At 34.4% G+C, this 22,844-nt stretch overlaps 2 protein-coding genes and 2 pseudogenes across 3 annotated transcripts; all 4 read left to right on the plus strand.

Annotated features, from left to right (window-relative positions):
* Nucleotides 730-2,443, plus strand: LOC108663023 (annotated as a pseudogene).
* LOC18507071 lies at nt 4,319-6,936 on the plus strand (annotated as a pseudogene).
* On the plus strand, nt 7,602-10,718 carry LOC18592581 (RNA-binding protein 2). Of its 2 annotated transcripts, none has more exons than XM_018125593.1 (6): nt 7,602-7,950; nt 8,751-8,887; nt 8,983-9,271; nt 9,394-9,455; nt 9,593-9,674; nt 10,104-10,718. In XM_018125593.1, the coding sequence occupies exons 1-6, from the start codon at nt 7,863-7,865 to the stop codon at nt 10,205-10,207; spliced, it is 762 nt and encodes a 253-aa protein (XP_017981082.1). In that variant the 5' UTR covers nt 7,602-7,862; the 3' UTR covers nt 10,208-10,718. The 2 variants fall into 2 exon arrangements, with proteins under 2 accessions (XP_017981082.1, XP_017981083.1); XM_018125594.1 differs by lacking the exon at nt 10,104-10,718 and adding an exon at nt 9,917-10,064 and having other exon boundaries at nt 7,605-7,950.
* LOC18592582 (extensin) lies at nt 16,103-17,431 on the plus strand. Its single transcript, XM_007019395.2, has 2 exons — nt 16,103-16,913; nt 17,105-17,431. The coding sequence occupies exon 1, from the start codon at nt 16,141-16,143 to the stop codon at nt 16,888-16,890; it is 750 nt and encodes a 249-aa protein (XP_007019457.2). The 5' UTR covers nt 16,103-16,140; the 3' UTR covers nt 16,891-16,913; nt 17,105-17,431.

Here is a 22,844-nt window from a genome sequence, read left to right on the forward strand (position 1 = left end):
TTTTCTCCCAATAACAACTCATATTGGCTTTCCGAGTCTGGCCAGTTTGCCTTTGGTTTCTATCCATATGGCAATGGCTTCTCTGTAGGCATCTGATTTGAAAAAATCCAGCAGAAAACAATCGTCAAGTCACAATCTAATTTCTGATGTATCCTAAACAAATCATACAAGGGGAAAGTTTCAACTCATTATGCAGAGAGATGGGAATGTGGCGCAATACCCAGTAGATTGAGTGGAACAGGAAACTGCTTACTGGAGTACAGGCACATCTAATGCTGGAGATAATGTGACCCTGAATCTTGATAGTAATGGTTAGCTTTACCTTTTGAATTCTATCACATTGGTTGTAAAAAACATTACCGAGAAGGTTAGTGTTTCAGGTAATCTTATCTACTGTGCAACAATTGATGCAGATGGAATGTTTCGATTGTATTCACACAGTTTCAACCAATCTGGTAATTGGTCAATCGAATGGTCGTCCTCTAATAATAGATGCAATCCTAAAGGCTTGTGCGGTGTGAATAGCTACTGCACTTTAATGGATAGGGAACCTGTATGTCAATGTCCTCGTGGTTCTGATTTCATTGACCAGGGCCAGAAGGACCTGGGATGTCAAAAAATTACAGTGCAGATGCCTGCACTAGAAAGAGTGAACACAGCTTTGATGTTTATGAACTGAGCAGTGTGACCTGGGAAGAGGATCCTTATGGTACTCTCCAAGAGCTATAAAAAGATGATTGCAGAGAGGATTGCTTCAGAGATTGTAACTGTGAACTTGCCTTATATGGAAGTGTAAGGCAAGTATGCAAAAAGCTGAAGCTCCCATTAAGATATGGGAGAAGACGATTGGGAGGTAGCATGACAACTTTTGTAAAGATTGGTACTGGGGTTAGGACAATAGTTGGAGGGAAAGGAAAGAAGCGTGAAGTGCGAATGGACATTTTCATTACTGGCATTGGATCCTTGATGCTTGCATTTTTTGTTTTAAGCATTCTCTGGCATTCTTATATACAGGCACCGCATTCAAGAGTCCAAAAGGATTTCGGATCAAAGAGATAGTAGATTTGTTGAACAAGTCACTTTGAAATCATTCACATACGAGAAGCTAAAACATGCAACTAATAATTTCACGGATAATATTGGCAGAGGATCTTGTGGGGCGGGTTTTAAGGTGGCCATATGTAATGGTAGCAGAATTGTAGCCATCAAGAGACTAGAAAAAGTACTTACAAAAAAAAAAAAAAGAGACTAGAAAAAGTGGTGGCTGAAAGAGAGAGAGTATTCATGAATGAAATGAAAAAAATTGGGAAAACCCATCATAAGAATTTAGTTCAATTGCTTGGTTTCTGCCATGAAGGATCCAATATGCTTCTGGTGTATGAGTACATGAGCAATGGGTCGCTTGCAGATTTCTTGTTTAGGTCAAGATTAAAGACAGAGTGGGAGGGAAGAATAACTATAACACTGAATATCGCCAGAGGAATTCTCCACTTGCACGAAGACTGCGAAACTCAGATCATCCACTGTGTTGAAATATTGGCTTTTGTTTCTAGAAGGAAGGTACTGCACTGGTTTTGTGGTTGAGGTTCATAGAAGAAGAAAAGCACGTGATTTACAAATGTCTCAATTAAATGCTTTGCCGTTTAGTTTATTACTAATGTCGTTTTTCACATTTCTAGATGGTTCTTCAAATTAGCAAAACTATGTCATATCAATTTTTTTTTTTTTTTTTCTTTGTAAGCTGTCATTTTCTCTTTCTCTCTCTCCTTTGTGTACATGTACAGAAAGGCATATGATTAAATGTAGTAGTGGAGCTGGGTGCTGAATAGTGTCTGACAATTTTTGTCTCACAACTCTCCCTCTCTCGATTTTTTTTTTCTTTCTCTGTTTTTGGTTCATCCATTTTTTTCAGAAAACTTGATTTATTCAACACACTGTAACATCAAACCTGAAAACATACTCATGGACGAGAAAGGATGTGCAAAAATTGCAGATTTTGGTTTGGCCAAGCTATTGATGCGCAACCAAACCAAAACTTATACAGGAATTAGAGGAACAAGGGGGCACGTTGCCCCTGAATGGTGGCACCAAAACTCACCCATAACTGTGAAGGCAGATGTGTATAGCTTTGGAATAATGTCTTGAGATCATTTGCTGCCGAAGGAGTTTAGACATGAATGCTCCAGAGGATGAAGCAGTTCTATATGATTGTTTCATCGGCAAAGAATTAGAAAAGCTGGTAAAGAATGAAGAAGTGGAAAAGAATATGCTAGAGAAGATGGTTGAGGTGGGATTATGGTGCATCCAGGATGATCCATCAATGAGACCATCGATGAAGAAGGTTATCCTAATGCTAGAACAGACAGTAGACGTACCAGGCCCACCTTGTCGTCCGAGTTCCTTTATTGGTTCTGTTAGAAGTTCCTCCACGAGTTCCTCGTAGAGCTTTTTATGTTAAATCTATGGTGCCATGCGCACATACCATGTTGACAGCATTTGCTAAAGATCATCATATGAAAATAATCAGGTGTTAAATTATTTCTTATGAAGACATTTCCTTCCAAATACATTAGGCCTGCATATATTAAAAAGTGGCAATTATCACTTAGCCAAGTAAATATCTTACCTCCAGTTTGATACAACATTGAAAATTTTATCTTAAAAAAAAGTAATTGGAGTTTCTGAATTCTTTAAATTCTCTTGTTTGGTTTTAAGTAGCGTCCAATATTAAGTCAAAAATTTCATTAGATGATATTTATATCACCGACGCAACCAAATTGGCATTGGAACCGGCAGAATACCGGTGACAACATTTCTTGCATTTAAAGTTTTGGGCTGAAATTTTGAACAATTTCTCCGAGAAAAGCAACTGGCACATATATTTGTTACTTTGCTTTATTTTTTTATTTGCTAATGAAATTTTGGAAAGTGCACATTTAATCAAACACTTAAGAAAAAGATGATATTCCCACAACAAAGTTAATTTTTTTAAAATTTGACTGAATACGAAAGAAAAATTATTTATATTATACCAACTGTAAATACCTCTTTATGTGTAGCACGGGTAGTGTCCTAATTATATAATATCACAAGCTACGTTACCCAACGCATTAGCCTAGTGTCTTATGGATTGAAAGAAAATTTCTTCCTGTTATTGTCAAGCATGCAAATTAAAATTGATTTCATCAAAAAATTGAGATATTAAAAAAATAAAAATAAAATAGATATATTTTATATTAATATAAAATTTAGAATATACTAGAAGTTTTTTACTTAATTTGTGAAATTAAATTGAATTTGAAAATTAGTTTTCAAATTAATATTTTGAATTTTATTTGCATTGCTGTCTTCAATATTAACTCTAAGATAAAAAATAACATTTTAAATTCAATCCTTTTATGGCAATGGAATCATTTGAGGTGTTTAATTAAATTCATCTATATACTAAGTCATCACAATCTAAAATTTGTCCTTTCGCTACTTCAAATATATATACATATATATATATATGTATATTTATTCTCAAAATTGAAACATTTATTTAATTAATGTCATAGTTTATGGTTTTACTAAAATTATCTCAAGCGGTACTGTAAACGAAATATTGGATAAAATATTATATAATTATTAATTTTTATTCAAAAATCAACCAAAATAAATTAGAGTGAGAAATTTTGACTCGATTAAAATGTATTGAAAAAAATTTAATATTGAATTATAATATAATATAATTAATGATATAACAGATGTGTATAATTTGATTTAACTTAAAGAGAAAACATCAATGAAAAGTAAGGCATCATACATAAAGTAGTGAAATAAAAAATCATAAAAATAATGAAAACATTAGTTCAAAATTGATAAATGCATCACCAATTTTAATCCTTTATTTTCACTTATATTGAGTGAAAAAAAAAACAAATTTAGTACACTAATTAGTTCATGTAATTCACTAAAGAGATTATATTGTTAATAAAACTATTGATTTGTGCAAATAAAACAAAGTTGAAAGAATAGAGAAAACAATGAAGCTTTTGTTTGCTACATTAAAAAAAAATTCGTAAAAAAAAATGTAGTAGCTGTTTGGGAAAAAAGAAAAAGACAAAAAAGTGAAGCACGGTAATAGTTCCCATGTGAGGGGGTATACCTGTATACTTTGACGCCCAATTATTTGGGCAATTAGAGTCAAAAGTAGTAGACCTACCGTTACGTGAGGGCGTGCATTTTGTTGAAAATATGTTTTGCCGTCTAAGAAGTGCTACTATTTTCATTCAAGGATTATGACTTAGAGCAAAAAGAGGTCAAGGATCAACTTGGCAGGATGGAGTCTTCTTTCTAACTTCCCTTTCACGCCCTGAAGCATTCATATTACATGATGGTTTACCTTTCGCCAGAAGGAGATACGCAAGGATCTGAGAGTTTCTATCAACCAAAAATGGCTTTTATGATTCTGTTTCTTCTTCTTTGTCTAAGTTTTATACTTAACACAACAAATGCTCAACCAAGAAATTCCATCATCCGACCAGGTTCTTCTCTTTCACCCAATAGCAATTCACATTGGCTATCAGAGTCTGGCCAGTTTGCCTTTGGTTTCTATCGATATGGCAACGGCTTCTCTGTGGGCATCTGGTTTGAAAAAATCCAGCAAAAAACAGTTGTATGGACAGCTAATCGAGATGACCCACCATTTTCTAGTGATGTCACATTGCTTTTGAGCACAGAAGGTAGGCTTATTGTGCAACCAAAGCAAGGCCAAGAGATCCTCATCGCAAGTGCTTCTCAATTAGCATCCTCGGCCTCCATGCTCGACTCTGGTAACTTTGTTCTCTTCAATTCAAGTTCAGCGATTATTTGGCAGACTTTTGACTTCCCGACAGACACCATTTTACCTGGCCAGCGTCTTTTGCCTGGTCACAGTCTGGTTTCCAATGTATCAGAAACAAATCATACAAGGGCAAAGTTTTTTCTAGTTATGCAAACAGATGGAAACCTGGTGCAATACCCAGTAGATTCAATAGAACTGGAAGCTGCTTACTGGAATACAAAAACATACGGAGCTGGAGATAATGTGACCCTAAATCTTGATAGCAATGGGACGCTTTACCTGCTAAATGCTACCGCGTTGCTTGTACAAAACATTACTGAAAAGGCTAGTGTCTCAGGTAAACCCATCTACCGTGCAACAATTGATGCAGATGGAATATTTCGATTGTATTCACGTAGTTTCAACCAATTTGATAATTGGTCAATCCAATGGTCATCCTCAGAAAATAAATGTGATCCCAAAGGCTTCTGCGGGGTTAATAGTTATTGCACTCTAATGGATCGGGATCCTGTATGTCAATGTCCTCCTGGTTTCGATTTCATTGACCAGGGACAGAAGGACTTGGGATGCCACAAAAATTTCAATGTAGATGCCTGCACCGGAAAGAGTGAGCAAATGTTTGATTTTGATGAGCTGATTAGTGTATCCTGGGAAGTCGATGCATATTCCAGTCTCTCATCTATACCAAAAGATGCTTGCAGAGAGGAATGTTTTAGAGATTGCAACTGTGAAGCTGCCCTTTATCAAATTAAAAATCAATTGTGCAAAAAGCTAAAGTTGCCGTTAAGATTTGGGAAAAGAGAATTAAGTGGTCAAGTAATAACTCTTCTAAAGATTGGTGCTGCTCTTGATAGAGGAGGGGAAAGAAAGCAGAGAGAGCTGCGAGTGGACGTCTTGATCATTAGCATTGCCCTGGCGTGTTTTGACAATTGCATTTACCGTTATAGTAGCTGTCGGTGTTCTTAGATATAGGTCTCGTGTTCGAGAATACAAGAGCATTTTGAATGTTGGAAATAATGGAGTTGTTGAAGATGTTACTTTGAGATCATTTACATTTGACGAGCTCAAAGATGCAACTAATAATTTCGTGGATGAAATTGGGAAAGGAGCTTACGGGTCTGTTTTCAGAGGGGTCATATCCAATGGCAAGAGAATTGTAGCCATCAAGAGACTAGAAAAAGTGGTGGCTGAAGGAGAAAGGGACTTCAGGAATGAAATGAAAGCAATTGGGAAAACTCATCATAAGAACCTAGTGCAATTGCTCGGTTACTGCTACGATGGGACTAATAGACTACTTGTGTACGAGTACATGAGAAATGGTTCACTTGCAGATTTTCTCTTCAAATCCAACTTAAAGGTAAATTGGGAGGGAAGAATTGCAATCATATTGAACATAGCCAGAGGAATTTTCTACTTGCATGAAGAGTGTGAAACTCAGATCATCCACTGCGACATCAAACCTGAAAATATCCTAATGGATGACAAAGGGTCCGCAAAAATTGCAGATTTTGGATTAGCCAAGCTATTGATGCCTAACCAAACAAAGACATATACTGGAATCAGAGGAACAAGGGGATATGTTGCTCCTGAGTGGCATCGGAACTTGCCTATAACCGTGAAAGCAGATGTATATAGCTTTGGAATAATGTTGTTTGAGATCATTTGTTGTCGAAGGAGCGTGGAGGCTGATGTTCCAGAAGACGAAGCTGTTCTTGCACACTGGGTGTATGATTGTTTCAAGGCTAATGAACTGGAGAAGCTGGTGCCAAATGAAGAAGTGGAAATGAGTAAGCTCGGGAGGATGGTCAAGGTGGGGCTATGGTGCACCCAAGATGAACCATCATCGCGACCATCAATGAAAAAGGTTATACTGATGCTGGAAGGGACAGTAAACATACCAGACCCTCCACTTCTCAGTTCCTTTGTTAGTTCCCCGTAGGCCATGCCTGACCTCCGTTGCAAGTGTTGAGATTAGTCAAAAATTGTTAGTTGTTAGCATCGTTAACTAATTTTTTTCATCAGAGTTTTCTTATGGTGTTTTCCTGTTTTTTATATCAATGATATGATTGCTGTCATATGTATATATCATGATATATGTTACAAGAAGTGAAATCTTACTTATTGAGCTGTGAATTATACAAAAATCCGGCATTTGCCTCTCCTGTTGGAATGTTCTAGATTTAAAGTGATGAACAAATTTTTTTGTTGTTCTGTTTGAGCAAAGGCTAGATAAAATGTCTAAGGAGAAGGCGACTGAGGCTGTTAGGACTTCAACAAGGATGTCTCTGGAAAAGAAGGTAGCTACTCTTAAGCCAGCTACGAAGAAAGCTCCTACGCCTAAACGCTCCGACCAAGAGAGTACGGTTGAACAGTGTCAAATCACCAGGGAAGAAGGGCCCGTCCAACAGAATAAAGGGAGAGAGAAAAAGGCCATGTAGGGTAGTTTTGTAAATTTGAGAAAAAGAATTTATATATCAAGACATGAGCATTTTATTCTTGTAATAAAATCGGTTTAGGTATTAGGGTGGAGTTTTCATTTTTAATATTAACGGATCAAAGAGTGAATTATGATCAAAATATAAAAGACAAATGTATTTTATCTTGGAAATTTTCTTAATTTACATTTACAAACATCAAACGTCCATTTAAAATATTCACTTAGTCGAAAAAAACAAAAAAAAAAGGAATTACCTGTAAAATTAAGACGTGGCTATACAAGATTGGTCCATCGCAACAGATTTATCAAGGCTTACCGCCCCGGAACTAAATTCCCCTCAACACACGTAGACACGTGACTCTCGAGTCGTGACTCACTTGTACAAGTCGAGAAACTCAGCGGCAATCAGATTTGTGCTTTTGTGCTTGGAACCAAAAAAAAACCCCGACGAAAGTAAACGAGGGAAAAAGGAAAGCAGATAGCCAGAGCTAGGGGTTTCTCAATTCCAGGCCTAGCTGTTTCTTTTTCTTTCAATTCATTCCTTTTATTTTCCTTTCGCGATAGGTAAATTTTTATTATAGTTTTTGCTGAGGAGATTGAATGGCGGACGGTTACTGGAGTCGGCGACAGGCAACTCCTCCGATGTTGTCTTCCGGTGGGGTGCTTAAACGACCTCGTCATGATTTCGGTACACTCTTTTCTTTGTCATTTTAAATGTTGTAAGTTGCGTCTATCTTTGTTTATTTGGCAAAATATTTTGTTCAATTTTGTTTAGTTTTAGATGCTTCAATAAGTTTAGAAAAAGCCGAAAATTGTCTATTGGATTGGTAGAGTTTTGTTTGAACTCTGTGTCGGACTAAAAATATTGCTTTGATATTAGGGTTTTCTTTTTTCTTTTTTTTTTGTTTAGTTAGATGCATATTTGGATAGTCACGCTTTAAAATGGAGACTTTTCTTAAAAATGAAAATCAATGCTATGGAAAATTTTTAATGCTTTATTTCGAAATAATCGGTTCAATATGCAATATAGAATCTGAGTTTTAAGGTATCATTTGGTTGTCAGATAAGAAATGGATGATCATTGAACACCACACCACTGTAGTAGTATTGTAGAGCATCCTTAACCTGTTAAGTTGTTTTTTTTTTTTTTTTAACCTTTGTAAGCTTGCATTTCACTTCGTTTCTATTGTTTTGTTTCCCCTCTTTTCTTTTCTCATTTTCAAATTGACATTTGTTGCACAAATGTCTTTGTTCATATTCAATTACTGTAATTATTTAAATTGCCTGTGCATAGTTATTAGTTGGAAAGAGTTGCCATTTTCTTCTTAGCTAGCTGCCCATCACTTTCCAGAACATTATTTTTGTCTTTCCATTTTGTTTGTAATGAATTTAAGAAATATGATCGTTTCATGTCTGCATCTATTGTAAAAGTTATTATTTGCTTTCAAAAATAATTATCAACTAAGTCTTAGATTTTCAACTTCACAGATGCCCCAGCTTCTGGGCTGCATGCAGCTCATGAGATGCATAACTATTTAGCAAGGGATGATGATCGAGGTGGACATCTGTCTCTGAAGGACACAAAAACAATTGGATCGGCATATGATCGCTATCTTCAGAGCACGGTACCATCTTGACCCTTTACCCATGCTTCTTTATCCCCTGCCATGCATCTCCCTTTTTTTGGTTATCTAAAGCACTCATCAAATTGCTTTTGAAGCAACTTTCTTCTTTTACTTCTGGAGAAGCTAGTACATTTGGTGGGATGGGAAGGGCTGTTGGTGGCGCAATGTCTGCTCGTCCTGTAGCCGATCCTTCTGTGATGGGTCGTTCTGGATCTGCTGCTCTAGATCTGGCACCAAATGGTCGAAATGTTGGTTATAGTGGTCAACTTCCAGTGGATGGAATGACTAGGCCAGGCCAGGACACCATACCTCTACCTCCAGATGCTTCCAATACTCTATATGTTGAGGGACTTCCTCCAGACAGCACGAAGAGGGAAGTAGCCCGTATCCTATTTAGTGATGTTGTGCTTGATAAGATATGTTGACATGTGCTTTTATGATACCATACTTTAACTCAATTACGCTGTTTCCTACTGGTGGCTCAAATTCCTTGACCGAAGCTTTAGATATCTTTCGTCCTTTTGTGGGATATAAAGAAGTACGACTTGTAAGCAAAGAATCCCGACATGTAAGTGGACTAGGCATTTGCAAATACTTAATTTATCTCCTGTAGCACGACTACCTTTGTTGTTTTGTTACACATGTGAAATTGTTTTAAGTGGGCTGTTTTGCTGACTGCTGAAACATAATGCATTGGTTATGCAGCGAGGTGGAGATCCTATTATCCTTTGTTTTGTTGATTTTTCGAATCCCGCCTGTGCAGCAACTGCAATGAGTGCCTTGCAAGGTGATCCATTCTTTCCATTGATTTAACATTTATTAATGGTAGTTTATAACTCGACAACGATACATTTTTTTTTTTTCAAAAACAATGATTGGAAACAATAACGAAAACTCAATACTTGAGATTGATTTTGGTTACTTATTTCTGTCTTTTGGTTTTTTTTTTTTTTGTTTCTGGTTTTTGTATGTTTGTGTGTTCTTTAAGATTTTGCCATGCATGGGTGATGAGGAAGTGATATTATGCAGGCAGAAAATATGTATGCTAGATTTTCCTTCAAAAGGAATGCTATCAATGAGTACATGCAAATACAAATACAAGTTTGAACCATGATATGCCATACTTTGAGCCCATCATTCATTGGCTGATATGTGCATCTGAGTTAATGCTTTACTCAACTTCCTGAGTAAGTAGACTTTATCGTTGGTTATGCAGGTTATAAAATGGATGAACATGATCCTGATTCTAACTACTTAAGGCTGCAGTTTTCTCGGTACCCGGGCCCTAGGTCAAGTTCTGGAGCTCGTGGAAGGAGGTGAATGTCACATTCTGGAGACAACTCGGCTGTATTCATATCCATGTTTAAGCCAATTCTTATGGCTCACATCTTTTCTATATATGGCAGGGTTTTGAGGAGTGGGCATTTTAATTAAATAGGATATTAAAAACCTGCGATTTGAACAGCTTAATTCTACTAACTATTAGCACTAGAGATGCACAAAAGTTTAGGAGAGTGAAGATCAAGCAATCCTTGAATTGCTTGCACATTTCATGAAACTGTGTTGTAGAATAACTTCTAGATGAAAGAGCTCCTTTTTGTGGTAGAGTCATGGTACTACTTGCATTTAGTGTTTCAAGTATGGGAATTACCGTTTTTGCACTTTTAAAGCTCGAATATTGATTAGTCTAGCCCAAAGCTATTCTGTCTTTTATTCAGCTGATTGTATGGCTGTATGCCATGTTCATCACCATCCATGGCTTGGTGGAGCTAATGGATTTGTATGAGTAATGTTTATTATTGTGGAAGTTAATTCTTTTCTTTGGAGTTGATTATTTGCATTGTGGTAATAGATGCTTTGCTATGTTGAGTTTGTGAATCTACTCAGCTTTACAAGCTTCTGGTGTTCTTTAGATAACCTCGCATTGTAATATGGTTTCTTTTGCCACAGTGATGAATTTTGCTTGTAGATGTAGTTTCATCAGTTTGGTCAATGTGGTTGGTGTGATGTGCAGCTGATATGAATTCAGTATGATTGCCTATGCCCACTGTTAAGGCACCAGGGAAGATGATGGGAGTAATGTTGTATGTAATGTAACTAGCAAATCAACAGCCCTAAAAATATTTTTTGGATCATTAAGAGAAAGCTATGCATCTATGCAAGCTATGTTCTTCAATTCCTTGATTGCATCTTGTGAAGCAGCATTGGCTTGCCTCCAGATGCTAAATTGGTGGGAAACATAGGTTGGCAATACCATCCTAGTTTCTCTGTACAAGGTTATCATCCTCATTCAGAAATATGCTGCCCATTTATTGGAGCAAATCGCTGGTCCAATCAATTGCTGAAAAAACAAATTGTTCTATTCTAACAAAGCCTCTGGCCAAGAATATTATGTTTTAAGCCATGGGGGTCCAGAATTTTCTGAAGTTTCAGCCTTTGGCCCATCACAGTTGATGTAGGACCATGGAAAATGAAATTACTAATTTCTAGCTATAGATGAGTCCTTGTCTCTCCCCGAGAAGAGAAAACTAGAAAATTGTAGCCTTCAATTTTCATCTTCATTAATTTCGAATTTTTCCTAATAACCATTAAATCAAGTTAAACATGTTGTACGACTTGTATAATAGAGCTCATAAGTTAGTTAATTAACCATATCTCTATGTAGTTTTTTGAGTTTGCTTAGCACTTTAATCCGAGAGAGAGGGGTTAACAACGCACTAATAGGCCAATAGGCCCATTTGGCAAACTATAATTAAATTTGTTTTCCCTATCTGCTACGCAAAAGCCCATGTGGGACAGCAAATATTAAATTGCTTTCGAGTACAATCTTTTATGGAGTTCGGAAGCTAGTAAGTGAAAGGAGAAGAAAGAGAAAAACGAAAAAGGAATTAAGCCCAGATTAATCTGCTTGTCCCGTTATTACATCAACTTTTTCAACCTTTGCATGGCATCTTCAATGGAATATACCTGTCATCCTTCTTGCATAACCCCACGTGGATTGTAAAATCGAGTGATAGGAAATTCTCAGTTGTACACTTGTACTAGTCTCCAAAACGAAAATTGATTAAAAATTCTATCTCAGAACTAGACAGTATAAGCGACACTGTGCAACAATCAGTTGATCGATCAATCATGTTTGGTTGCTGAGAAAATGCGAACAAAACGTGCCCTACCACCCACCACCCCTGTGATCACATGCAAAAAAAAAAAAAAAATGCCCCTAATCTCTCTCTTGGCATTTATAGCTTTAGGAAAATTGTTTGACACCTGTCAGATAAAATGACACATGTAGGGTACCAATGAGAAAAAAAAAAATAGTTCTCACTGTTTTGAACGTACTCTTTCTCCGTTTGCTAGAGCCAATGGGTTGAAGCTAGCAGATCAATTTGGAGGAGTTATTTTCAGATTCCTAGCTAGGAATGAATAATATTCGACTCCATGACAGCCGTCCAATTTCTTGCTCAACAATATTAGATAAATTTGATTGATGGTAACAGTTTAACAAGCCAAAATTTCGTGTTGCATCATATCCTCATTCTTGTGTCGGTGGGTGACAACATTTTTTTTATATAGCAATTGAATGCGCAGCATTAAATAGATCTGCAAGAGGTTAATTTAATAAAGTAGAAGTCGGTAGACATGGATAGTTTGACAAGCAAAGGATTTCGGTATTAGATTAATGTTTTACCTGAGATTGGGGGGATGAAGTTGGGTGACATTGACCATAGCTTGCTTTGCAAAGGATTCTTTTCTTTATTGAAAATTATTTTGATTGTAATTGTAATTTTTATTTATAAATATAATTTAATTAAAAAAAGGAGTTTTTTATGTTTGTGTATGTATGTGTGTATATATATATATATTATATATATGATTTGTTGCCGCGGGAATGAAAGTGAACAGGGTTGCTGTTCTTCGTCTGAAAAGAAGGAACAAAAACATGGGCGGCTATTGTCATATCTGTTTTTTTTTTTTTTTTCTTTTTACTGCTCATTTTAGGAAAAGAGCCAAGTCGCTGTTAATGATAAAATCAACATATGCTGCCTTTTTATGGTGGATAAAGCTTTGGGTGGAGGAGAATCAATGGAAAAGCTACAGCTGTACTGTTTCTCTCTTTTCCTTCACTCTTCCCAGCTTTCTCCTTGCTTTTTAATTATTGGTAGTATCTTTTAGTTACATGCCAAGATTGACAACTAAGGAATAATGAATATGAAAATCAATAGGAAGTTGCGGTTGCGTTGTCTCTTTCTTTCTGATCTCTTTGAAATTATTTGTAGCTTTTAAAAAACAGGCCAAGAGTGACACCTCGAAAGACAATCAGAAGTAGATCGAAAACTGACGCAAAGCGTAGACTATATTAGAGATACCCATGATTGGATCATGAATTAATGTACAATAAATAGATTTTAGCGGTTGAGTGTTGTTTGATTGGCAAAAGAAGGACTTGGGATTAAAATTAGATATTGGGCTGCTAATCATTGAATTAAAAGTGATTTAGCTCATGTTTCACCCGATGCATTGCATTGTTTTTGGAAGGAAACAAAATGAGAATTTACCAAACCCAAAGAAAACTAACAAAATGATAACTTATTAAATTTGCAGTTGAAATTTCCATATCTATCTTCAATTCATGTTTTGCCAAGTCCAAAATGTCAAGAATATATACTTTGGAAAAGGTCAAAATACTTTAACAATTCTTAAATTCATGCGTTTTTTTCATTTTAATCCCTTCACTCAAAATTGTAACAATTTAATTCTTTAATTTTAAAAATTATTTCAATTTAATCTTTTTAATATTTTCCTTCTTGTTGGTTACTTAACTCAGCTCCTCGTTTTGTCTTTATAGATATTTCTTTCTAGCGACCTTTATTACCTGTCACATTCATCAGAAAACTAAGCCTAGATCCAGAATTTAATCTTTTATACTTCTTTAAGTTAGTGACGTAATTAACTAGGATAAGTTAATCCAAATCAAGAAAAATGTATATTGACTGAATCTAAAACCCCTCCCGCAAGTCATTATAATTATTACTACATTGAAAATAAGGAGATTAGTTATGACTATCATAACTGAAACAAGACAAACCTACGTTGTCTACACATTAATTTCTGAGACATTTTGGAATATATATATATGGACAAATATCACAACTTATAATTGTCAAGCATTTAGAACATTTTTCTTCATTGGTGGCAGGACTCCACACGTTTAGCGTAAACCATTTAATAAAATGACTTTTTCTATGTAATGCTACCTACTCTACATCTCTCCAATTTGATTTTGAATTGTCTGCTTTTGCCTTGCTTTCGTCTCTAACTAATTAACTCTCTCTATGTATTACCTTTTCTTGCCATCTTTAATTTGACGGTTCAAAAGAATAACCTTTTGTTAGGTGAAGTTAATATTATTAATAGAAAGAAAGTACAAATAGAATCTCACATACACCATGACTTGATCTGGTTTATTAGGTAAAAGTAAGTTTCTCTAGTTGTTTCCAGAGAGTTTAAATACAAAAAAAAAAAGATAGAAGCAGTCAAACATAGATAAAACAAGTCGTATTCTTCACCAAACTCCTCATCCGTACTCAAGTGATAAGGAAAGTGCAACTCTCGGAGAATTGTGAAGCTCAAGTTTCATTCCATCTAGCTGGCTTTTAAGACCTTTTCTTCCATGTTTTTTTTTTGTCGTAATTACAACTCCATATAAGTCTAGTTATCTCAAATTATCGATCTAATTAAAAATAATATCACTAATAATTTTTCTCAAATTATCGATCTAATTAAAAACATATCATTTATCTCATGATTTGTACTGTTCATTACCTAAGAGATGGCTATTTGCGAATTTGATTCAACAATAAATGATGTCTTCCCCATCTTCCCAGATGAATTAAAAACTTCCAAAGCAACGTTAATAGCTATTAATTTTACAAAATAATTATTTTTATCAGTTACGGAATGATATGCATAACAAAATTCCTAGTATAGAATGCATAATAATTTACAATTAAATTTTACATGTATAGTTTTAATTTAAAATGCACTTTACACTGATGCTTGCTTAAGTTTTATTTTGTGCACTAAAACAAAATTTGTTTTGTAGTGATATGAAAAAAAAAAACCTTAAAAATTTCAATTTAAATCAAGTAATTATAAATCGAAGTGGTAGAGATTTAAGTAAAAGATTCGATCCGTTATCTCTTCTTGCTTTGAAAACAGTACTCTGTTTTTTTCCTTCAAGAGGAAGAACTGTACTGTTTTATTTGAAAATGATAGCTACTTTATCTTTTTCTTTTCTTATAAAAATCACTACTTAATCTTCGAATCATGATTAAATTTGACAGAGGCTAATCATGCATTAGCTATTGAGTACACATCAGTAGCTGGTCCTTTTCAAGCAATTAATGTATAACCAAATAAATTAATCTCATCTGAACTTATATTAGAGGTTTTAATTAAGTTGTGGTTAGTTAGAACTAGGGAAGGGTTTCCTCTGCCGGTGATTAAATTAATCAAATGCTAACTAATTGAGCATATGTTATGTAAAACGTGATTTTTGTTGCTTTCATGCTTAAAAGTTTATACATATATATGTTCTAGTTGGATTAATGGTATAACAGCTTAATTGGAACAAAAAATAAGATAAAATCATTTAAATTATCTTCATTAATACCATATTTAACTATAGATGATGAATTGGTATTAAAAATATTGGACTTTGTTCGTTATTCGCCCACAGGAAACAAAATTTTTGGAAACGACAAAGTAGAGACTGGAGAATGCAGAGCAAAAGAAAGTGTAGCCGCCTGGTCCCGTAGCCAAAATATCATGGAAAGTTAGGCAGCCACACAATGTTTTCAAAGCAATTTAATCCATAGAAAAAAAGAAAGGGAAATATGTATGTATATACATATATATGGTAATTAAGAAGAAAGATTTCTGTTTGAATTATGGTATTTATTTCATAGACTACTACTTTATTCTCTGCTTAGCTAGCAACCTCAATCGAAGCTGCCAAATTCAACGATTGGAACCCGTGGTGTCATTTCTCCTTACATTCATTAAATCCCGTTCAAACCTGCACCATTTGCAATTTATTTTTATTTTTATTTTTATTTTAATCGTGGCGTTTGACAAAGGTTAAACAATTTTTTAAGCCGATTTTACCAGGATTACAAGGTAAAGACAAAATCTATATAAAGGAAGCGAAGAGGTTGCCCCAGAGCAGAACCAAAACCCACTTTGTTGTAAAGATGGGAAAAATGGGGTCTTCAATGACCTCTCTCTTCGTCACTCTCCTAGTGCTAGCAGTGTCTCTCAGCTTGCCTTCTGAAACCACAGCAAACTACCCTTACGCATCTCCTCCGCCACCACCTCACTACTACTACAAGTCACCACCTCCTCCTCCTCCGGTGTACTCTCCGCCACCACCCAAGATACCTTACAAGTACCCGTCTCCTCCCCCACCAGTACACTATCCTCCACCACCTTACGAGTACAAGTCTCCCCCTCCTCCTCCCCCAGTTTACAAGTACAAGTCTCCTCCACCTCCACCAAAGCACCCCTACAAGTATAAGTCTCCTCCCCCACCACCTCCAGTTTACAAGTATAAGTCCCCTCCACCACCACCACCATCACCACCCAAGCACCCATACCAGTACAAGTCTCCACCTCCACCACCCCCAGTTTACAAGTACAAGTCCCCTCCACCACCACCACCATCACCACCCAAGCACCCATACAAGTACAAGTCTCCTCCACCACCTCCTCCAGTCTACAAATACAAGTCTCCTCCTCCTCCCCCTAAGGAGCCTTACAAGTATAAGTCTCCTCCACCACCTCCTCCAGTTTACAAGTACAAGTCTCCTCCTCCTCCTCCTCCAAAGGAGCCATACAAGTACAAGTCTCCCCCACCACCCCCTCCAGTCTACAAGTACAAGTCTCCTCCACCACCACCACCCCATTACGTCTATTCATCACCCCCTCCTCCTCACCACTACTAAGCAACGGCTTTGACCGTACTGAGGTAAAAAAAAACAAAGTTTCATTCAACAAGATAACATACATTTTCTTCTGTAGTTTTTTTTTTGCTTAGTACGTAACACCATTTTTCAATAAATGTTTTTTCATCTCTTCAAGCTGCATAATTAAATCACAATTTTTTTGCTTGTTTGATATTAATCAGTTTAATGACAAAAGCTCAATGTGTTACTGCAGGAGAAGATAAGAGTGTGATCAAAATAAAGGGACAAAAATGGTTCGAAGAAACATGCAGAGTGAGAGACATAAAGCAGAAAGCTGGGAGCCCGGTGTCCACGTTTGAAGAGAAGAGAAGAATAACGTAGACAAGTAGGAAAATAGAGGGTTGATCGTTTCCATGTTTCACAGTTGTATTGTTCAGTGGTCCTGCTTTGTTTTTTTTATTATTATATAATAAAAATCGTGTATGTATGTATGTGTTTTGCAACCTTTTGCAAATGCATGGGTTGATCCGTAATAATAATAATAATAAATCCATTCCTCTCAAAAGATTCTTTTATGGTTCGTTGTTTGCCTTTTGAGTGTGATGGGTTGAATAGAGCTACCTTTTAATCCATATTTTCTCTGCATGGCTTTACATGCAACTGGGGATAGAAAACGCGTTACAAAATTAAAAAATAAAATAAAAGAAAGGAAGAAATCATAGCGGCTTTTGCCTTTTTCTGTCTTCCAATTATGGATTTGGTCATGCATGTTACTATCAACCAATTAGTTTATAATTATTTCGAAGAATTCCATGGTAAATTTCTTTTGGGTTTTTATCCGTTACTGTGTCTTTGAATGATTAATTGGCTTGTCAATTGTTCTTTTTTTAGTGCTTACAGATGGCAAAAATTAAATTAAATTAAATAATGCGAGCTTAGGAATCAAGAAATGAGGATTGACGTTGGAGAGTTTGTCTTTTATAATTTGCTTCCTTTTTCTTTGGGACTGAAATACGCATTTCTTTGCTCGACCAATTTCTATATAAAATCATTAGGCAGGGCTTCGGTATCCTTGAAAGCCAGAATATGCTTACCGACATATTAAATTCCTCGATATTCTACCCAGATCTGTCTTTAAACAAATTGAGGCTGAATTTTTTATTCTTTAATACACTTTCCAAATAAATAATTAAATGGGGAATGATCACTTGTAGCATCTGCTTTAAATTTACTAGATTCAGCCACTAAATATATAGTAGATTAAGAGATAAAAGAAGATAAAAAAAGAAAGGTATAATTAACTCAAATATTTAAGACTATCAAGTGCACTACCAAGTCAGTCCTTTTTACGCATACTTATTCATTTAAAAACTTAATATAATTTTTTTTTTGAAGGGCGACTTAATTTAAGGGAAAGGAAAAGTTATTACCTCCAACATAATAAAACTTAAAGTTTAAACAAAGCATGTATTATATGGTTGGAGAATTTCTTTGAAGTAAAATGAGAAAAGCATAATTGATTCTGATTATCCTATCATCATTTAAAATAGGATTTTTTTTCATTCTACATTTTAAATATTGCAAAAGGGCATCGCGAAATTAAACAGCCTAGTCTTTCTGTGTAGTACCATATGGCTGAAAGTTGTTGTAGTGGGTGGTTGAGTCTATGCTCCTGAAGCTGGAAAGGGCACAATTAGCAGTATATAAACACAAATAACAGAACCTCTCCTTTTTTGGAAGCAAATCTCAGTTCCCAATAGAGTTTAAAGTTGCCTTACTTGGCTGGCTTTACCAACTTTGTCTTGACAGCAAATCCCATGATAAGAGCATCTAAGGTAGGTGTAAGGACTAGCAGCAGCCGCAACAACTCTATGACTTTAGAGCCTAGTTTGACCATTTTGTATACTTCCCTGACCATGTAAACATGCATGTTACACTCCTTTTCATTACTGACTTTTATCCATCAATAATTTTCAATGCACTAAATTTTAATAAATATATTTATTCAACAATATCAAAGTACATTACAGGGACACGTGCATGGATTATTTTTTATGAGTAAATTTTTTGTACGAATCGTATTAAAAGACTTACTGTATGAGTTTTGATGGTTACATGTATAATATAAAAAAAAACTATTGATTCAACTATATACGTAACTTTTGAGCCTTTGACCAATTTGCATATTCCAAAAATCTTACAGCCATGTGTTTTCTTCTTTCTTTCTTTTTTTTTTTTTAATTTTTTGAAAAAAAAATCTCATAAACGTATTACACTAATTATTCGTTTCAGTAATTCTTTTCAAGTAATAATTTTCAATGCACTGCTTTTCAAAACAAACTAATTTTCAATGCACTAAATTTTAATGAATATACTTATTCAACAATATCAAAGTCCATTGCAAGTACACGTGCATGGATTATTTTTTGAGTAAATTTTTTGTACGAATCGTATTAAAAGACTTATTGTATGAGTTTCGATGGTTACATATATAATATAAAAAAAACTATTGGTTCAACTGTACATGTAACTTTTGAGCCTTTGATCAATTTGCATATTTCAAAAAATTTACAACCATGTGCATTTTTTTCTTTTTTTTGATAAGAAAAAAACTTGCAAACGTAAAACATTAATTATTGATTTGGGTAACTGATCGTTTCAAGCAATAATTTTCAATGCATCAAATTGAGAAATGCGTTATCGATGGATCCAAGTTTATTAGAAGTTTACTTGCAATGAGATTGAAGTATGATCAGACGAAATGGTTTTTCCCTCTTTTTAATTTATATAATTTTTGTTGGCTAGCTAATTAATTAAATGAGAAAATAAATGGGGAAATCCAAACATGCTAAGCAGTGGCATCAATCAATCAAGGTATTATAATTAATATATTTCCTCGAACCAATTTTGGTCTTGAATAGGAGAAAAAAACTTGTGGAAAAAAATGGGAGTGGCTTATAATATATGATGGGATGAGCGAAAGAGGGCAGTTTGGTAAAAAGCAAAGGGAGGGGAAGAAGTGCATGATTTGGGAAGCCATAAGACTATTAGGAACACATATATAATTCGATACTGTGGGATCCACATGATTAATAAAGTTTGGAATCTTAATCAATGGTGGGGGGCCATCGAATAAAACATTTTATCGTGTAAAATCATGTGGGAAGTTTGAAGAGTCGATGACAAGGAAATAAAATATTATTCACCTACTCATATATGAATATAAATATATATATATATAATTTTTTCAAAATATAAATAGAATTATCTTATTTGTTAATTTGTTACAGACAAATGATGTTGATAGAGACACTAAGATGAATTAAGTTAAATAGATATGATTACATGATATGAAGGCAATGAAGTATTATTAGTTTCAATTTTTCTCCCGTTTCTATTATTTTCCTTATAAATCCACTGTTAAAACACCCTGCCTTCAAGTTATTGAAAGTTTTCACCTTTAACCCAGTCTAAGATTTTTAACTAATTTGACTAAAATTGTAATTTCCTAAAAGTACATTAAAAATCTAAGATTATTTAATGGGGGTAAAAGGTAACTTTTTGAAAATTATAATTAGTCAAATAATCATTTAGCAGCCAAAACTTGACCAATCATGTTGCATTGGGGTTAGGATCGATCTTGGGTAATAATATTAACTCATATCGATAAATCATATGTCTTAGGTCCAATTAAAAAAGAAGTTAATATATATAGATTTCTAGATCCCTGTAAAGAATTTAAAATTCTAGAGAGTACACAAATTACAGGTGTTGCTGCTTGACTTTATGCATGTGGCAGGCGTATTCTTGTAGTGAAGCTGTTTGCTGGGTTAAGGGAGCGGGATTTTTTCTTTGCAAGATTTAGAAAATCCTAGTTGTATGTGTTAGATTTAATTAATTAGCTGAATTTGGAATAATTGATAAAACAGTTAACATATTATAAATAACAATGTTAATAATTGCTTCCTTTACATTTAATAATACTATTAAATTTTTTGCAGAAACTGAAAAAAAGAATTATATAAAGAAGAGGCAAACATGCTTTAACATGGACCGTCTCATTTTCTAGCAGTATGCATACATGTTTATACGTGCATATAAATTTATTGTGCAATAATATTGGAATTCATTCAAGTTGGGACTAAATTATTCAGTTAAACCAAGTATAGTAAATCCCTTAAAAATATGAATTGCTTGAGCTTAAAACATTTAAAGTTAAATTACCAATTTCCGTGTGATTGTATTTGAATGAGTGCTACCAAAATTTATGTACATGCATTGAGACATTGGACAGGGGATGCTTCCTGTCATTATAGAATTTAGCAAGAGTAAAGTGTCTCATTTACCAACTTGCAAGAGATATTCTCGAAAGAAACAGTTGACGGAATAATAAGGCTGTCCAGTCCCCACCATGGGAAAAGAAGAAAAATGGCGCATGCGTTGGATTCTTCACCAATGGAAAAATAGATATAAAAACGAAAAAAGAAGGCCCAAGTAGAGACAATCAGATAAATATCATGCCCAACATGTGATCATCATAATTGTCATGGAAATTAATTGATTTTTTTTTTTAAAGGTCCACCAAAAATTGTTTTTTCTTTTGCCTTTTGCTTCTAAATTTACATGCATATATATTCTGGGTACCACTGTATAGATAAAGACAATTTAAATTCACCAACTCTACAACCCCCCATGTATTTAAAGCAGCCTTAATTTTAAGTTATTTCCAAACAATTTTTCCTTTCAGACTCCCACTAGATGGTTTTCTTACATTCACTTCGCTTTTGTTATATATATATACATATTTATTCCTTCTTTAAGTTTTATAAGCAACAAATAAAAAAAAGTTTAAGGCAAATAATTACAACACTTTGCAAACTTTTGATTATCAAGCAAAATTATATTTTATTCCTGTAAGACAGCTGGTCGATGATTTTCAGGAGTGAAGAATAATGGAGAAGGCCATTTGCAGGCCGATTGTACCAGATCAGGTCAACTTCTTCTGCCGAATAATTTCCTCCTAATTGATAAGGATGGTAGATACAATTAATTAAAAAAGAATTAAAAGGGAGCGATTAAATTTTATATTTTCTGCACTCCAATCCAAAATTTTAATCTTTTTAAATGAAAAGAAAAGAGAGCCTACACATTATATGTGTTAATTTATGACACTTCTCAATTTCCTAAATCAGGTCAATTGATGCTAATGCTTTGAAATATGATCAAAATATATTAAAATATATTACTCTCAAAATGAAGTTAATTTATAAAAAAATGTCATGACAGATGAATTTAATTTTCAAAATCAATATTTTTATTCTATGTATATATAGAAAAATATTCATTAGATCTTAACCTTTGGACATAATTAAAAATAACGAATTTTTTTATCGATTTAACTTAAGTTTTAAATTCTAGAATGAGTTAAATTTCAAGAAGGACATAACAAATGGTGAGTTGCAAATGAATTCATTGAATTTTATGAAATTTGTTTGTTTCGCATACTACCTTCATTTTGAGATTAATTAATAACAAAAAAAACTCACTTATTGCTATCATTTTGTCCTTCTTTTTAACTTTCTTCATTTATTTTTTCTTTTCTAACAAAGACTATACGAAAAGATTAAATATTCTTTGCTTTCTTTCCCTTTTCCCTTTACTTTTTCATCTTTATCAAGGATGGTGTGAACGTCTAAAAGAAGATGCATGGTTGGGTCCAAATTAACGTAGGAGAAAGTTGAAAACCCTCCAGCTGCCTCCAATAACCACTTTCTCCAATTATATATGATTATATATAAAGCTTAATGCGGATTACGTGGTTTTCGGATTTGGTCTAAGGATTTTCTATGTATATCATAATCATGCTTAATTAAATTGTTACATTACGGCTGATTATTTAATTAAGGCATGTTTGTGTGCAACCAGACATTCAACATGAACAAGATTGGAGAATTAGAATTTTTTTTTCTCTTTTTTATTCTTACTGTAATTAA

This window comes from Theobroma cacao, chromosome 8 (assembly GCF_000208745.1).
Source record: "Theobroma cacao cultivar B97-61/B2 chromosome 8, Criollo_cocoa_genome_V2, whole genome shotgun sequence".
Taxonomy (NCBI): Eukaryota; Viridiplantae; Streptophyta; class Magnoliopsida; order Malvales; family Malvaceae; genus Theobroma; species Theobroma cacao.